Here is a 17,391-nt window from a genome sequence, read left to right on the forward strand (position 1 = left end):
CGACAGTCAACTGTACTGGTCGGTCGTCCTTTTTCTGGGCAGCGACACGACAGCCGGCAACATCAGGGCGGCACACCAGATGCATTACATGTACCTACGCAGCACGTTATGTACGCGAGAGTAAAAGGCTCCACGCGGTTGTCCATCACGCCAGCGTCAAGGCAACTGTACGAGTACCACTCACGTAAAAACTTTGTCGGTACCAAGGAAGCCCATCTAAGGGCTTGGTGACTTCGCGTCAATGCTTCCATTAAAAAAACGGGCCTAGATTGCATGTCCGTGCCGCACTCCATAAACATCGCCCGCCGTGGCCGCAACGCTGAACTGAACCTTGGTCTCCGGATGGGACCATGCGCAGCCTTTTTCATGCATAGACCGCAAGATGGCTCGCATTGGCAATAACACGACACAGCTTATCGGCCGGGCGTCCCATTGCCGGGCGTCCCGGAAGCATTTGCTCATCAGCACCAGACTTTCATCTTCTCGCCGTCACTCTCGACGTCGGGACGTGTACCCGCGGTCAAAAGTCCCTCTCTGGCTCCCACCCTCCTCTTGGGTAGTCAAGGCCAGCCGCTTCACCAGATCGCATTGCGTTCCTCAACTACCAGACGAGGTCCCCCCAATGGCCAAGTCCAGCGGTCGGCATGGCGTGCGGCGAGCTCGACCTGGGTACTGCCATCCCGTCCAAACTTCAAAGGTGCCGTGCCGCGCTAGAACGGCCCTACGCACAAAGCCCGCACGGCGTCGTCTCCCCGTATTCGGGGCGTCTACACATGCCAAGGATGGACCGGCCCCCTCAGCGGGGAGCAAGCACACACGGGAGTGGGACTGCATGTGCCGGACTCATCAGCGATTGCCTTGTCGATAGGCTCGCCCGGGCAGGGGGGGATGCGAGCCGCACGGCATGGAGCCAGTCGGCGCCGAACGCCTGCTGCTTACCCAAGATGCCCCGGGCGCCACTCGGACTGCCGTCTCTGTGTCGAGTCGCAAGCTTATCCTTAAGGTTCCCGGGTGACCCTCAAGTGCCACCCCGTGCGGGGGCGCCTAGCGGGAAGAGGAAGGCGTCAAGACTTTGGGCTTGGTACGTATATTAAAAGGCATCCGCGACTACCAATGTTGGACGTTCGCCGTGCGCCGTCGCCTCGCCCTCCGCGGTGATGTGTAGAGGTCGACAAAGCACGTCAGACTGGGGCATCGGTGGGGTCTTGATACAACGTCTTTCGATCTCACTCTGTCGTGATTTGTGTCGTCGCACCAAGTCCATCGACGAGGGGCCCATCATGATGCTGGGTGAAGCATTTGCGAAATCAACGCCGTGCGCTCGGTTCGCCTCGTCTTGCGCGGACGACTCGCCTTGCACTTGCAAATCATCAAGAGCCACTCCGGCATTGACTCACTTCCGGCTCATTGAGCCACCGCTTCGCCGCAAGACCAGGGCTTTCCCCGCGTCGGCGAACCGGGCTGGCCTCGGCATCGCAACCACCAAAACCTCGGACTGTACCCTCCGCGGCGTAGCGTTGGACGAAGCCGACGAATGTCACTCTGCCCGCGCCCTCTCCCTCCGCAGTCGCCCTGCCCAGACGTGAGTAAACACGCCGATCATACCCTTCCTAGACAACACCATACTCGTTCGCCCAGGCGCTCCCGCACTGCCCCGACGGGGATGCGACCTTGCGGAGATGCTGGCCCTCTCAACGATGCTTATCGACCTACCCAAAGCATCCAAGCGACTCTGCTTCGTCACCTCTCCAGGTTCGCCGACAAGGTCTTTGTGTCAACATGGCCACCTGCCAAGCACGGCCTTGGCCTCGCCAACGGGGGTATAAAGAGGCAATGGCGGGATCCAAGTCGACAAGCTGAGATGCACGCACTGCCCTATACCCCGAGCAGCCCTCTCTCCTCAGCCAACGAGACAAGATGAAGGCCCCGATCGCATCGCTACTCGTCACGGCCCTGGCCGGCGCCGCCATGGCCCGGCCCGGGGACAAGGCGCCGCGGGCCAAGGCCGCCTTTGGCCCGGCCGAGCTCAAGGCGTACAATGCCCCCAACGCCGTGTCGATGGAGGTCCTCAAGCAGAAGAAGCTTGACCAGCTCGCCAAGGACGAGCAGGCGGGCGTCTTTGCCAAGGACAAGTACACGCTCCAGGGCGCCACGTCGTGCGCCAGCGGCAAGGCCGGCGAGTACTCGTGCAACAACGTCGACCTCAAGGGCTTCCTGCGCCACCAGGACCTGCAGAGCCGATCCCGCCGCGGAAACGACATCTGGGGTAGGCACATGATTAGCAACTGGCAACGTGACTGACAGAGCTGACAAGCATCATAGGCTGGACCTCCTCCACTGGCCGCGAGTTCGCCATCGTGGGCCAGGCCGATGGAACCGCCTTTGTCGAGGTGCTCAAGGACGGAAGCCTGCAGTACGTGGGCCGCCTCCCCACGCAGACGGAGGCGTCGACGTGGCGCGACATCAAGGTCATCAAGAACCACGCCTACATCGGCTCCGAGGCGCCCGACCACGGGCTCCAGATCTTCGACCTCACCAAGCTGCTCAAGGTCGACCCCAAGAACCCGCCGAGCTTCAGCACGCGCAGCGACCTGGCGGCGCACTTTGCCGGCTTCGGCAGCAGCCACAACATCGTCGCCAACGAGGAGACCAACACCATCTTCGCCGTCGGCACGGCCCGCAACGAAAAGTGCCGCGGCGGTCTGTGGATGGTTGACGTCTCGAACCCGCGCCGTCCGCAGGACAACGGCTGCGTGTCGCAGGACGGCTACGTCCACGACGCGCAGTGCGTCATCTACCGCGGCCCTCAGAGGGACTTCCAGGGCCACGAGATCTGCTACTGCTACAACGAGGACAGCCTGACCGTGGTGGACATTACGAGGCGCGCGCAGCCGGTTCAGCTGTCGCGCACGACGTACAACGGGGCCACGTACACGCATCAGGGGTGGCTGGCGACCAAGGACATGCGATACCTCTTGCTCGACGACGAGCTCGACGAGGAGAACGGCTCGGGGCCCGCGTCCGACGGCCACACGGCGACCTACATCGTCGACGCGTCGGACCTGCGCAACCCCATCTTCACCGGCGTGTACAAGAGCCCCGTCAAGTCCATCGACCACAACCAGTACGTCATCGATGGCATTTCGTACCAGAGCAACTACGGCTCGGGGCTGCGCGTGGTCAACGTCACGTCGATTGCCGAAGACGACACGGGCTCCAAGTTTGAAGAGATTGCCTTCTTCGACGTGCGGCCGGAGGATGACGACAAGGGTGGCGAGGTGACGTTTAACGGGGCTTGGTCGGTCTACCCCTACTTCAAGAGCGGGTATGTCGTGGTGAACAGCATCGAGCGTGGAGTCTACTCTGTCAAGCTGAATGTGTAGACGTGCCGAGGGATATGGGCCGAGGGATATGGGCCGCTGAAGGAGTCGGCAGCTTCGTTAATACGACGATACCCCCGCGTATATTGGCCACGTACCGATTGCCATGTCTGCGTGTTTCGTAGGCGGGGCGATATTACTGTACACCACCAAACGAAAAGGTTTGGATGTGGATGTCACCCCGCTCTGTTTTACGGTGGCCTCGAGCCAACCCAACCCGCCTGATCAAGGGATGCGCTGTGCCAAATTTCGTTGGGCAATCGGGGGGGCGGAGATGCTCCCAGAAAGCGGCTGTCCCCGACAGGACGTGTCCAACATCAACGCTGTGGCCCATGCTCAGATGTGGCGGTAGCTTAAATTGGACACGGCTGGGCACAAGCAGGGGGGCGAGAATGGCTGGCCAAGATCAAAAGTCCTGTGAGCCAGCACGCACGCGTACAGTAGCGGCGTTGTCCATCTTTCATGGCGCGCAATTGTGCGACGTGACGGTTCAGCACATGCACTAGGTCGAACGCCAGAGTGCGTTCTGGCAGACGGGCAAGCTGGAAAACGTTGCCTTGGGCGAGCGATCTGTGTGGGGGTCGGGCAGGCTAGCTGCTTGTTGGACAGCGAGCATCGACGCCTCGTGAAGTCATTGCTGCGCACTTCCCTGTTTACGGAGCGCTCGCATACGAAACTCTTCATTTGCGGGCTAGGGCGACTCTAGCATCTCTCCACGCCGCACGTGTGCGCTGCAGACCGAGGGGCCCAATTTGGTGGCAACGGCCGTCGACACGTCTGATGTGACCGATGAGACGGTCGATGCGGAAAAAGATGTGACAGATTGCTCGCCGGCCGACCGACAGCCGAACAGCCTGAGGCTCCCAGAAACGTGCCAGAACTCATGTCTCGCCCCGTCGCAGGGCAGGCGATGGTCCCGTGCAACGCTGCCGCACCCAGCCGGGGGACGGAGATTGACAGGAAAAGGGGACACACAGCCGGTCCAGCAGAGGCAGCCAGCCAGCCGCTGACAAGGTGGCTGATTGGCTCGAGGCGGTTTCCGGGAGGATATGCCAATCTGGAAGGACGCTGCAAGGTGCGAGTGGGCGGATCCGCTGTTTTCCAGAATTGTGGCTGAGCAAGTAAGGCCGCGTGCCTGGGACCTTGCCGTCCCAAGGCTGGCGTTGGTTTGGCGGGCGCACGACTCGCCGCTGGCACGCTTGGGACGCCCAGATCCAGAATGACATTTGCGCCATTATTGGGCCGTTCTGGGGAAGCGCAGATGCAGGGTCCCGTGTCCCGCGTCTGATTCGGCTGCAGATGGATAACCGTTGGACGGGCCGCCACGCGAGGTTCTAGACGCCCGTTGCTTTGGTGTGCGCTGGCTGCTGGGCGCGCCGAGCATCTCCTCTCGTTCTTGGTCTGTGGCATCATGTACCTTTTGTCGCGCCGCCTGCCTGCTTGCTCGCTTGCATGCTGGCTTGCATGCTTGACGTCTGTCTGCCCGGGCGCGGCGCCCCCTGGCTCTCTGTCCGTTGTGCCCTGGCCGGCCCTGTTTCTGCGACGAGCGATGAGCGGCTGCGCCGCCGCGCGATGCGCATCCAACGTGCCATGGTCGCGCGTGGCGTCCTCGAAGCGGGTTCACTGTGGGTTTGCAGCGTCCGCATGAAGCGTCCCTATTGTTGATCCGCCCCTTGACGACGGCGACGACCCCACAGGTGGTTCGTTTGCTGGCGCATGCGCTGGCGCATTCGCCGGGATGTCGCCCGTGTGGTGGTGCGTGTGGCTTGCCTGCGGGTGCGCAAAGGGAGATTTTCTGTTCCAGGAACCCGACGAGATTTCGTTTGTTGGCCGCCCGTCTCGTGTCGAGCCCCTGAATCGTGGAGCCGGAGAGGGCTCGAGGCTCGAGTCGCGCACGCACGTACGCACGCTCGCCAGCACGCACGGTGTACGCGTGTCCCCGTGGCCCAGTCGTACCTGCCGCCGCCGCCACCACTGGTCTGATCTGCTGGTCTGCTGGTCTGCTGGTCTGCTCTTTCCTGCCTGCGCGGTCGCGCTTGCCCACATCACCGGCCCGCCCACCTGTTGCCCGCTTGCTCGCCCGCCCGCCCACTCGCACCTGCCCTGGCCTGGACTGTGCCGTTCCGTCTCGCCCATCAGACACCGAGCTAAGCCACTGTGCGACTGGCTGGACGGACTGAATGGCGAGTGGGATTAGCACAACGCGCCCCCGGCGGGCAGGCGCCGCCCGGGCCAGTGGCAGTCGGGAAGGAGCGATGGAGGGACGGGAAACGGGTCCCAGGCACCCGGTGCGAAAGCCAGAAGGAGCCAGAGGCAAAAGCCAAAGGCATCTCGCTTCGTGGCCCCATGGGATCCAGGCCGCATGGATAAAACACGCGCAGCTTCCCAGTTTGATGTGCATCGCTCCCATCGGCCCATCCACAAGTGCCAGAATAAGAACCAGCTCCAGCACCAGCAACGGCACCAGCGCCCCGACCTAGCAGGAGGGCCGCAGCAAACCACCGCCGCCCACACCAGGGGTCTCGCTCGTTTCCCTTTCCTAGAAAACGGATCCCCGGCCAGCAGTGACAGGGCCTGCCAGCTCTCAAGAGTCCGTCTCGTCCCGTCTCGTCCAGCAGCTGTGCTTCGTGCCACCGTCGCTCGCTCCTCGCCTGGCAAACGGTCAACAGCGTTAGCATCATCAGCAGGTCTGCATTGCTACATCGCTCACCCATCCTTCCAGCTTCGAGCCGGCCGCCACTCCTTCGACCTGTTATTCCCTTGCCGACAAGTCCCTCGATCGATCGCTTTCGCTTCATACACATACGCCTGTCGCCGCAGGTATCGACCTCGTCGTCTTCGTCGCCTCGGTCGTCTCGATGGCGGCTTCTGCTGCGCCTGGCGCCGCCAGAATGGACCGCGACCAGGTCTTGACAGCGGACGTCATTGATGCCATGATTGCCAACGGAGACACCGTCGTCATCTTCCAAGACTATGTCCTGCGTCTCAACTCGTGGCTCGCCCTCCACCCCGGAGGCAGTCTCGCGATCCTGCACATGGTGGGCAGAGATGCCACGAATGAGATCACTGCGTAATTGCCCACCTCTCCTTTCCGTGTTCCATCTGCCCGTCCAGTCCCATTGTCGCGGGGTCGTCAACGGCCCCGTCTCTCCGCTCGAGTGAGCGCAGTAACCCGGGCGGCAACAGGCACAGGCACCAGTCAGAGAAAAGAGAAGACCAGGAAGGGGATAAGGGGATCGGATATCCTGAGTGGCGAGGACAGTCGATTGTTCTTTTAAGCTTAAAAACCTTCCCCGGATTTTGCCCACGGCGGCGGCGAGCGCCCCTGGCTTTTTCTAGTATTTGGTGCCTGACCAGGTTGCATCGGTGCCAACTTGGCATCGGGCCCGTCCCCATCCACCCTCCACTCCCGCCCTCGGGCACATCCATCAGGAACGTCCGAAAGACGTGAACATGTACCTGCAAATCAGGGTGCTGACGCCTGCGGAAACAGGTACCATTCAGCCGCAACCTTGAAGACCATGAAGGCCTACCGGATCGGCCGGAAACCAGCAGGCCCATGGACCAATAGGACGCCGCCAATCAGAGGCGGCTTTCGCAAATGTCTCGACATCGCGCCGGAAGCTTCGGAGACATCTGATGCAGGCCTTGAATCATCTGCGGAGAAGGGCGCCCTTGCACGTCCCGCCGCCGGCCCAGACGGGAGCGCCCTGCTTACCCCTGGCACTAGCCCAACTCAATCCGTCAGCCATGGCGCCGCGACCGCCTGTCAACGGGATGCCGGCTCCTGCTCGCGGCGAACAACCCCGCGAGGTAGTCCATCGCGGCGTGACGAAGAGAAGGGCTATGTCAGCGACCCGGAGAAGCGGCCGCTCGTCCCCCGGGGCCGCCCGACCTTGACGCCCGATCAGTACACCGACTGGGCGGTTCACCAGGGCCAGCGCATAGACATCCGCGACTATCCTTCTCTCGACAAGGACGTGCAGCAGGCCATTGCCGAAAAGTACAGCGCACTGCACGACCGCATCGCCGATGAAGGCCTCTACGCATGCCCGTACCTCGAGTACGGCAAGGAGATGGTCCGCTACCTGAGCCTGTTTGGGCTCTTTGTCTACTTCTTGACCAAGGCTTGGTACATTACATCGGCCTTGTTCCTCGGCCTGTTTTGGGTTTGTCATTTCCCTCCCAGCCTGCAGGTAATGTAGCTGACCCGTATAAACAGCATCAAATCATGTTCACGGCTCACGATGCTGGCCATCGAGCCATCACGCAAATCTTCACTGTAGACACACTCATCGGCATGTTCATTGCCGACTTTTGCTGCGGCTTGTCCATTGGGTGGTGGAAGAGCAGCCACAACGTCCATCATCTCATCACCAACCAGCCTGTTAGTCACCCCCATCACCGGCGACAAGTGCCTACTAACATAGGCTCCAGGAGCACGACCCCGACATCCAAAACATCCCCCTCTTTGCCACATGCCCAAGCTTCTTCAAGTCCATTCACTCTAGCTACTACGACTTTACCTTTGCCTGGGACGCCGTGGCCGAGTTCATGGTGCCGTATCAAAAGTACACATACTACCCGGTCATGGGCATCGCCCGCTTCAACCTGTACCTGCTCTCGTGGCTGCACGTCCTGTCGTCCAAGTCTTCGTCGCTAGGCAGCAGCAAGGCGTGGTGGATCCGGCCCGCCGAAATCACCTTTATGGCGGGCTACTGGTTCGTCTTCGGATACCTGCTCTTGTGGAGGACTCTTCCCGACTGGCCGACCCGGGTCATCTTCGTCTTGGTATCGCACATAGTCACCATGCCGCTGCACGTCCAGATCACGCTGTCGCACTGGGGCATGTCCACGTCGGACCTGGGCGAGGACGAGTCATTTCCGCAGCGCCAGCTCCGGACAACCATGGACGTCGATTGCCCGGCGTGGCTCGACTTCATCCACGGCGGCCTGCAGTTCCAGGCCGTCCACCACCTGTTTCCCCGCGTCCCCAGACACAACCTGCGCAGGGTGCAGGCCATGGTGAAGGAGTTTTGCCAGGAGACTGGCATCCATTATTCGATCCTGGGCTTTGTAGACGGAAACCGCAAGGTGCTGAGCCGCCTGGACGAAGTGAGCGACCAGGTCAAGATCCTCGTCAGCTGCCAAAAATACATGGCGGAGACGGGCGAAAGCGGCCTGCACTGATTTTTCGTGGGGGGGGGGGGGGGTGTTTGGCGCAGGAGCTCAAATATACGTTTTAGTTTTTGGCAAGCAGGTGGCGTTCGTTTTATGACCTGTCGATGTGATGCTGCGCGTGCTTCATCACGCTGGGGTGGCCCTTGACGGACGCGAGTGACACAGGAGACAATCTGCTGCAGCCAATGCCAACGACCCGCAGCTCAGTCAGCCCTACGCATACGCTTGAAACCATACACGGGCCCAGCTTGTCACATTGCATTGCATATGATAATTTGGACTGTCTGGCGCACTTGCGTCTCGGCAGACTCGCGTGCCAAGGCGACGCTGGGCCGTACTCGGCATCGCACTCGAGGCATATATGCCAAGAAGCGTCTTTGCTTTGTACGCGATGGAGCAGCCTTTCCTCAACGAATTTCTTCACCCCGCGCGTCCCGAGAACCGTTCATCGTGCTGACCGAGAACCGAGAACGAGCGACATGTCCCGTGCACATGGGGGCGCCGGACTCACAGACCACCCTGCCCCTGAGGCTCCTTTCGCGACCACCTGTCAAGACCCGGTCGCTTGCCTCTCGCCACCGACGGACACCACGACACATATCCCCGGGAGCACAGGACACCGTCAGTCGTGTCTGCATGTCTGCGGCAGTCACGGCAGCGCCCCCCAACGGTTCGTGAACATTGTCGTCGCGGGACGACGACGGACGATCCGGCTGGTGTCCACTTTGCACCTCGCGGTTGGTCCGGGACGACGGCATGTTCGTGTGCGCAGCCAATCTCGAAGTCTTACTCAGGCTCTCGCGTCGACCAACCGGGCGCGCTGTCGGGTTGCTCTTGGCGAATCTGAGACTTGCCGATAAGTCCACCATGATGCCTTGCAGCGGAGGGGGTCGAGGAATCACGGGCCTCCCTTTCGGATGCCGCGTCTGGCAGGCGAGCCCGTACCCTTGCTCGAGGTCCTTTGCCTGATGTTGCTTGCTTGCCTGTACGCAGTGGTGTACACGGCGGGCGCCGACCCTTGGAAATGACTTGAGCAGAGCCCTACGCAGTCCAATGGACCGTCTCAACAGGTTGGCCCCTTGCGGGCAGACGCCCAGGCAAAAGCCGAACAGCGAGGAGTCTGTCGCTGGCAATGGATTTAATGCCGTCCGGGCCCGCTTCCCGTCTCTGCGACATCCGATGAGACAACCTTCAGCATAGCGCTTTTCTTTTGTACCTGGGCATAGACCTTCTCCGCAGCATCGCAACCGTCGACATGGGGGCCACTATCATCCCATCCTTCATCGGCCTCTCGGCGAAGCAGCTGTCCATTGTCGGAGTCATCCAGCAGGTGGGAGCGGCGTTTTCGATTCTGGGGTGCATCTTCATCATTTCGACCTTTTGCTTCTGCGATGCCTTTCACAAGCCCATCAACCGGCTCGTATTTTACGCCTCTCTTGGCAACCTCATGGCCAGCGTGGGGTTCGCCATGGCGTGCATGTATCTCGACAAGCCCAACAGCGCAGGGTGTCAGATGCAGGCCTTTCTCTTGCACTTGTACGCGAGCTTCTGCCGTCCGAGAGCACCTCTCCCCTTATACTTGGTCACTGACGGGTATGGCTAGGTTTGTCTCGGCAGATGCCTGCTGGACGCTCGCAATGGCCATCAACGTCTACTTGACGTTCTACTTTAGGTTCGACGCGCGGCGGCTGCGCAAAATGGAGATTCCGTACCTCGTCGTGTGCTATGGCCTGCCGTTCATCCCAGCCTTTTCGTACCTGTTCATCAGGGACAAGAGCGGCATTCGCGTGTATGGCTCGGCGGGCATGTGGTGTTGGATCGTCCCGAGGTGGGACTACTTGCGCATAGCGACCTTTTACGGACCTGTCTGGTATGTCGCGGCCCTCTGTCTTGATGCCGCGTGGCATGCCCAGGCTTCGGTACTGACGTCGAGACCGCGCACCAGGGGGACCATTGTCATCACGCTAGCCATTTATCTCCGGTCTGGCGGCACCATCTACCGGAAGCGCCAGCAGCTGCGCAAGCTCCAGGAGACGAGCTCCGTCGGCATGTCTTCGATAACCCGAGGCGGCATCGACCCCACCATGACCAACATCAAGACGACCGAGGTGGTCGTCACGTCCGAGATTGTCAGCCCCGCTGAGACGATGGAGATGCAGGCTCTGGGCGGCCACGCGACCGCCCATGCCACGACGACGGCGCCGAGGCCGCGTGACGACGACGACGACGATGCTGACGATGGCATGGACGAGGAGGAAGAGGAAGAGGTCGCAACACACTCCGGGCCGCAAGCCACAGGCGTCTCCGGCAGCGGCGGCGGCACTGGCGGCGGCGGCGTCGTCCAGCGGCCCCGACGACGGGTCCATCAGGAAATCAGCAACGCCGCCTGGCAGTACACGAAGTGCGCGATCCTCTTCTTCATCGTCATCCTCGTCACGTGGACGCCCTCGAGCGCCAACCGCGTCCATGCCTTCATCAACCCACACGAGATCAGCGTGCCGCTGCAGTACATGAGCGCAACGGTCCTTCCGCTGCAGGGCTTCTGGAACGCCATCATCTACGCCGTCACGTCGTGGGCCGCCTGCAAGAGGCTGTTCAGGCAGATGAAGGCCTGGATAGCCCAGAAACGGGGCAAGACGGGGGCCGGCGTCGGCAACGGCCAACCGTCCGCCGACAGCCGGGCCCGCAGCTCGTGGATCCGCAGCCAGGAGGACGCGCAGTCGTCGTCACGGGGCCGGGGCAGCAAGCGGGGGCCGACGCAGAGCGTGTGCATCGAGGGCGACTCGGAGAGCATGAGGGTGCTGGCCAAGAGCGCGCAGGGGTCCGACGACATGGACGGGCGGAGCGTGAGCGTGGCGCCGTCCCGCAGCGAGGCCTGAGCTTTTCCCTCCTGATTTACCACTGTATAATCGTTTTTATTTTAAAAATTCTTTTCTTTTTTTTCCTTCTCGTCTTGCTGCAGACATGGACTGGCACGACGTTGAGGATCACGAAGACTAATCTTGGCCGCCAAGACGGAGAAGACTTGGCAGACATCAGCGTCCTGGGGGGGGGGGGGGGGGGGGGGGGGGGGGGGGTGGTCCGGCAGTTTTGTCACTGCCTGGACCTGAGACAGGGTGAATGTTGCGAGTGCCAACATGGGCAAACAAACCGGGGGGGGCGTGCAATGAAACGTACTTGGTAACGCCGTGACTACACATTCCTCGCGAACGTGGTGACTTTGCGTCGCAGAATGCCGCCAGGCATGCACTTGCTTTTGATCAATGCAAATCCAAGATCCCACGTGCCATGCCGCGTCGTGTGCAGCCATCGCCAAGCATCTCCAGCAACGGTCCTCCCTCCTCCACATCTGCACTCTCCAGTCTCCAGTCTCCATCGGGAGCACTGAACCCACCCCGCCGAGACAACCGTCTTGGCTGCCCGACATTGTCCGCCCCTGGGCACAGCCGACGTGCGGCGGGGCCGCCTTCCCCCCGGGGGAGCAGGGCGCTAAAGCCGACGAAGCTCGTCATGTTGGGGGCCGAGAAGCGGTCCAACATCAATGTTGAACGTGGTCCGAGCTCGACGCGTGCCACTTTCTTCTCTGCTTGCATCCATCCGCGAGGGGACGAGAAGAGAGATCGTTGAATGATGACTTTGTGCAGCCCGCAACAACCTGACAGGTCATTCACACCGAGACCAGACGACGACCAACATGGCCAATATGCCCAATGGCCTGCTATTGCCACCAATGGGCATTCGATAAAGGCAAATGGTTCCTTGCCTCTGCTGAGGGAGGGCACGCTGGGTTTCCCGTGGGGATTGCCGCCGTCGCTGCAAAATTGCGTGTGCTGCGGATTTGGTAGTCAGTTCTGGTTTTGACTGTTGTTAACGTGAGGAGATTGCGAGCTGCTTGACAGTCGACTCCATCGTACGATGTACTGTGCTGTCTGTTAAGTCTTGCCAAAAATGTCATGGTGACTGCGTGTTGAAGACCGTCGGCCATCCAGGCAACTGTAAAATACCCCGGCATGGCCCGCAGGGTAAGTCACTCTGTCGGGTACGCCGTCCGTAATCGAGGGGGAGCGCGGCTGTGTAGGGTATCGTCACTGCAAAGGGCTACAGATGTGAGACGGGTGAGGCCAAAAGCGATGCTATGTACATGTAGCGGTTCGACACTGCCAGTACTTTTTTGTATGCTTAAGCGCCCTGTCCAGAAGCAAGCGAGCTTGCTATGGCCGCTCGTAAGGGAAGCGGGAGTTGAGCCTAGCAGCACTTTCCACCAAGGGAACATGCCGTGCCTCGAAGCCAAGTTTATTGTTGGGCTTACTTCATCTACGCCAGACTCCAACAACGTCTTGATCACAATCTTCGACTCGAACTGCACTGCATTTAGATCGCATTACATTGCTCCTGCCCTGATCTGCGCGTCGTCCTGCAGCACGCGGTGGTCTGATGGCAGACTGGCATCTCCAGCATGGTTTGCCGTGGCCTCGGTGGTGACGTAGGGTAGGTGGAATCATGCTCGGTCTCCAATGTTGAACAATGATCCGCCAGGTCCAGTTTCGAGAGTGTCTGCTCAGAGTGCAAGGTCCACACTACGCTGTAAAGACTTACAGATGCGTCCGTCGATATTGGGGCAATCCGCTTTGGTCGCGAGGCGGTGTCGAATCCACATCGTCGTTGTTGGGCCGACGTCGACGGTGGTCGACAGCCGTTCTTTCTCTCATTCTTTTGCTTCTGAAAAGTCCATCTCCTGGCAGCTTCTGGCCCCGCAGCAGGTTCTTGCTGGCGAATGCCATCAAACATGGTTACCCGTAGCCCGCGGCGCTCAGAATGCCTGACATGACCTCCCTGGCCGTCCCGACAAGCGAAGAGTTTCGGCGTACGGAACATGACGAATACCCCTGAGCCTGGGTGTCCAGCTCTTTGCCCTCGGTTAGCCAAAGCATTCAGGACAACGACAAGCCAGGATAGCAGAAAAGCCCACAGCGACTAGACCCTGCTCTCCAAGACGCCCGACGTAAATACCTTCAGCGACGTGAAATGCGCACAAGTAGACCCCCTTTGCGCGCGTGGAAGGACACGTAGTCAGCGAAGTAGCTAGATTAGTACCTTCTTGCCCAAATAGAATGGGAATACAATTGCCAGTAGAATCATAGTGTGGCCATCTGGGAAAAGTTGCAACGGATTGCACAGAGTATGTACAGCCGTGACGGCTCTGTTGAGTGTCGTCTTACAGCACGACAAGCTATCACGGCACCTGCTTCAGACGGCACCTGCCTTGCAGTGCAGGCAACCAGGGAAGCCATCCTTTTAGGAAATGGCCACCAAGTAGCCGAGGAAGAAGGGGAAGGAGAAGATGTGGCCTTGGGGTTTTGTACGTGGGCGCCGACGCGCGACCATTCCCGTCGCCCTGAAGCAGCAGCTTCGTGTTGTTGTTGATTCGTCGTGTTCTTCTTGTTTTCCGCTCGCAACCATGCTCCCCTCCGACGTAGCCAGCGAGGCCGTAATGCAGCAACTGGCTGCAAAGGGCCGAGATTTGTACCAGGCCCTGGAGGAAGCAGTTGCCCAGAGAGGCGAGACGTGGGTGCCGCCTCCGGAGATCGCGCCGTTTTATAATACGTCGATAGACAACCCGGAGATGCCGACAGCACACGACTCTGTAGTCGAAAGCGGCTCTCTGACAGAAGACTATGTTCTTCTACAGATACACAACGTTGGGACGGAGTCGATGGAAGGACTGGACCCCCCTACCTGAACTATGTTCACGCCCAGGGAAAGGCCATTCTCTGCATGTCGAATTTCGGGGAAAGGGATCTTCAGCGGGCGGATATATGACGACCCGATCGATGATCTTTCGGCCAAACATCTCCGGATACGCTGCCACCATCCGGGCCACTCCCTTGCCGTTATCCGTGGCCAGCAAAGCAAAGAAATGGTCGGAACCGGCAGCGAATTCCAAAAGACTTTGAGGGCCCATTCAACGGAGATTTCGTCCGTACCACGGCATGGTTGACTACGGCGCGAGTCTACGATAAGAAGACACCAAATCTTCTCGAGGGACTTCAAGTCGCTGCCGTAACTCGTCACCACTCGAGAGTAGCCGACCACCATCAGATCGGACCAAAACTTTCTGACCTGGCCTGCCAACCCGCCACACCTGCCACGTCTGCAGAAGCCTGAAAGAGGCTATCAAGCCCTCCGAGCCGGCGCCCGAGATCTCGACACCATCCCGGAAGCAGCAGCGACACATGAAGAATGCATCGCTGTCCTCTCGCGCTTCGTCTTGGCCTGCCAGAACGACTTTTGCCGGCTGAAGTAGCGCTGTCTGCTCCGTGCCCCTCCTCAAGACGGACACCTGTACGAGTTTACGCGTCTATGCCCACGCTGCAGAGGCTGCAAAAGATTGAGCAAGCCCAAGTCGGGCGACCTCCTACGCGGATCAAGTCGCCCACCGCATCAAGAAGTGGTGCAGCTATCTTCAAGCCCATTCAGCAACGACAGCAACGACAGCAACGACAGCAACGACAGCAACGACAGCAACGACAGCAACGACAGCAACGACAGCAACGACAGCAACGAAAGCAACGAAAGCAACGAAAGCAACGACAGCAACGGTACATGTAGTGTCTGAATAAAAATGGCTGGTATTCAACTAGCTTCTTCTTGCCAGTCAACGTCGCTCAAGGCCTTTACGTCTACTGCCTTCATTATGGTACAATAACACATTGCTCGGACGTTATACCGAGGGCTGGATTGCCTGGTCCTCTGCCGCTTTGCCAGTCTCTCCCGCAACGGGTTCCGAAGCAGGGGCGCGATCTGTGCCATCATGCCCGTCCTGGTCATCGGCCTGTGACTCCTGCTCGCACGTACATCCCCAGTTCAAATGCATGCGGTATGCACCCCTCTCCATCAACTCCATCATTCTCCCGTCTGTCCCTGCGCCATGTCCGGTCCAATTGGGATACTTGACCAGACTGACCCACCGAGAGCTTGGTCCCGTAAACACCGGGTGCTCGTCCCAGCCTCCCCAGCCCATTGCACGAGCGTACGCGGGGAACCACATCTCGTTGTAGAGATCTGGGCCATCGGGGTACGCAGTTGACGCGACTGGATCCGGTTGTTCGCCAAAGGCTGCCTCCTCGCGCGCCTCCAACGCCATCATGAAGTTGACGGCCGTCTCGAGCGTTGTGCTGGCGGCCTGGCCGTCTTCGTACTCAACGACGTCCGCCTTGTCCGCCATCTGGTCAAAACTGATGGGTGCGCTGAGGCCAGCGGTGTGTCCCGTGAGGATGACCATGACGGGCATCTGCTCAATCTTGGAGATGCGTTTGCAGTTGCCATAATCGTGGCCGCGGATGACGATTATGACGGCCCTGAAGAGTGGCCGAAGGGAATAGTACTTGAGATGTTCAAGACGCCCCATTCCCATGAAACCGAGAGCTTCCACGCATGTTGAGGTTTCCGGACTGGGATCCCTTGCCGCTTCGTCGGCTGCATGCCACGTCTCGTCGACGCGAGCGCACACAGCTTTGTTCATGGACGTGGCCAAGCGCACGAGTAAGGCATCATCGTGGGTATCCGCTTGGCCGTGAATGGTCATGACTTTTGCGATGAACTGGTCGTGCTCAATGTTACTTCGGTATGGGCGAAACCAGCGGCGGTATAGGTATCGATGAAGCACGACGAGGAGAATCTCGAGCAGGTGTCTCATGACTTTATCTCCACCGATATTGTATACTGGAAAGGATTTGTTCCAGAAGCTCGCGGGCGGGATAGCATGCCCAGAGTCCTTGAATGGAGGAAGATTCGGCAGATGTTCGATGGACGGTTCGTAAGGACGGCGTATTTGGCCGTACACCAGTCGCACGCGATGCGAACTCTCTAGGTGCCCCCGCAAACAATGAAGGATCTCATGGCGCTCGAGCTCACCACATTTGTGGTATCTGGGGCCATGGCGGATCTCGTATGGCGCGGCAAACGGGTTCGGCTTGTTGCTTGACATCTTTTCGGGGACAGCAGCAAGATCGAGCCCGTGGCCAAGTGCGGTTGCGGGATGATGATGATGTCTTGGCTAGAAAAGGCCCTGCGGAAGACGTTCGCAGTCGGGGTGAGGAGTTCGCGCGTGAGAAACTGGTCAAGCACGGTGCCCATATTTGTGCCTGGATGGAGATGTGCTGGCACTGCTGGCCGGTGACTCACGGCGATGTTGTGCGCCGAGTTTAAAGTTTCTGCCATTGTGAGAGTTGGCGGAGGTCGTAACTATGTATGCGACTATCTGCGCCTGGGGCTGATTGACGCGAAACGTTGATCGGGCACGCAGCGGCCTCGCCTAGTTGGTATCGACGCCGGCTTGGTTACCGTGGTGCCAGGTGTTTCCGCGTCCATTGTATCTCATTGTTGTGTCGGGCTGCCTCCAAGGCGACCGATGTTTTTACAACTCCCTTTCGGTCGTCGCCGTGTAGGTAATTACTGTTTAGCATCATGGCCGCAGCTCTGAGAGCCTCAGTTCCCTCACGAGTCACATTGCGCAGCGCCTGGGCCTTCAGATCACGGCTTCCATCCGATCATTTACGGACACGCTGACGGCGAGGAAAGCATACATACTGAAAAGACCAGTCTACAGAACAGCCCGATTGGATCTCGTCCAGGGTCACGTTCGTGTAGTCGACCGGATCTTCGCCGTCCTACCAGCACAGACTACTTCGTCGGTCCACACGGGCCGGCGCCTATGTGCACCGGCACGTACTCCCGCAGCTCTGCCGTCGCAAGCGAGACGTAATGAGTGAAACCAGCACCGCCACTCCTCTGGGGACGGTGGAGAAGGGACGCGTCGCAGCGAGGGTTG

General features: G+C 59.8%; 4 protein-coding genes across 4 annotated transcripts; 3 read left to right on the forward strand and 1 right to left on the reverse strand.

The window, feature by feature from the left end:
• Positions 1–1,917: 1,917 nt before the first annotated feature.
• On the forward strand, positions 1,918–3,383 carry PLICBS_005441 (uncharacterized protein; the record flags this gene model as incomplete). Its single annotated transcript, XM_018319122.2, has 2 exons — positions 1,918–2,266; positions 2,323–3,383. The coding sequence occupies 2 exons, from the start codon at positions 1,918–1,920 to the stop codon at positions 3,381–3,383; spliced, it is 1,410 nt and encodes a 469-aa protein (XP_018181596.2).
• A 2,888-nt stretch (positions 3,384–6,271) lies between these two features.
• Positions 6,272–8,570, forward strand: PLICBS_005442 (uncharacterized protein; the record flags this gene model as incomplete). The annotated part of the gene is made up of 4 exons (XM_065600718.1): positions 6,272–6,450; positions 7,198–7,549; positions 7,603–7,767; positions 7,818–8,570. 4 exons carry the CDS (start codon positions 6,272–6,274, stop codon positions 8,568–8,570), a joined length of 1,449 nt encoding a protein of 482 aa, XP_065456790.1.
• Positions 8,571–9,816: 1,246 nt separating this feature from the next.
• Positions 9,817–11,440, forward strand: PLICBS_005443 (uncharacterized protein; the record flags this gene model as incomplete). Its single annotated transcript, XM_018319125.2, has 3 exons — positions 9,817–10,097; positions 10,165–10,431; positions 10,507–11,440. The coding sequence occupies 3 exons, from the start codon at positions 9,817–9,819 to the stop codon at positions 11,438–11,440; spliced, it is 1,482 nt and encodes a 493-aa protein (XP_018181599.2).
• Positions 11,441–15,282: 3,842 nt separating this feature from the next.
• Positions 15,283–16,548, reverse strand: PLICBS_005444 (uncharacterized protein; the record flags this gene model as incomplete). The annotated part of the gene is made up of 1 exon (XM_018319126.2): positions 15,283–16,548. One exon carries the CDS (start codon positions 16,546–16,548, stop codon positions 15,283–15,285), a length of 1,266 nt encoding a protein of 421 aa, XP_018181600.2.
• Positions 16,549–17,391: the final 843 nt, after the last annotated feature.

The sequence above is a fragment of the Purpureocillium lilacinum genome (genome assembly GCF_023168085.1).
Source record: "Purpureocillium lilacinum CBS 284.36 DNA, scaffold_4, whole genome shotgun sequence".
Taxonomy (NCBI): Eukaryota; Fungi; Ascomycota; class Sordariomycetes; order Hypocreales; family Ophiocordycipitaceae; genus Purpureocillium; species Purpureocillium lilacinum.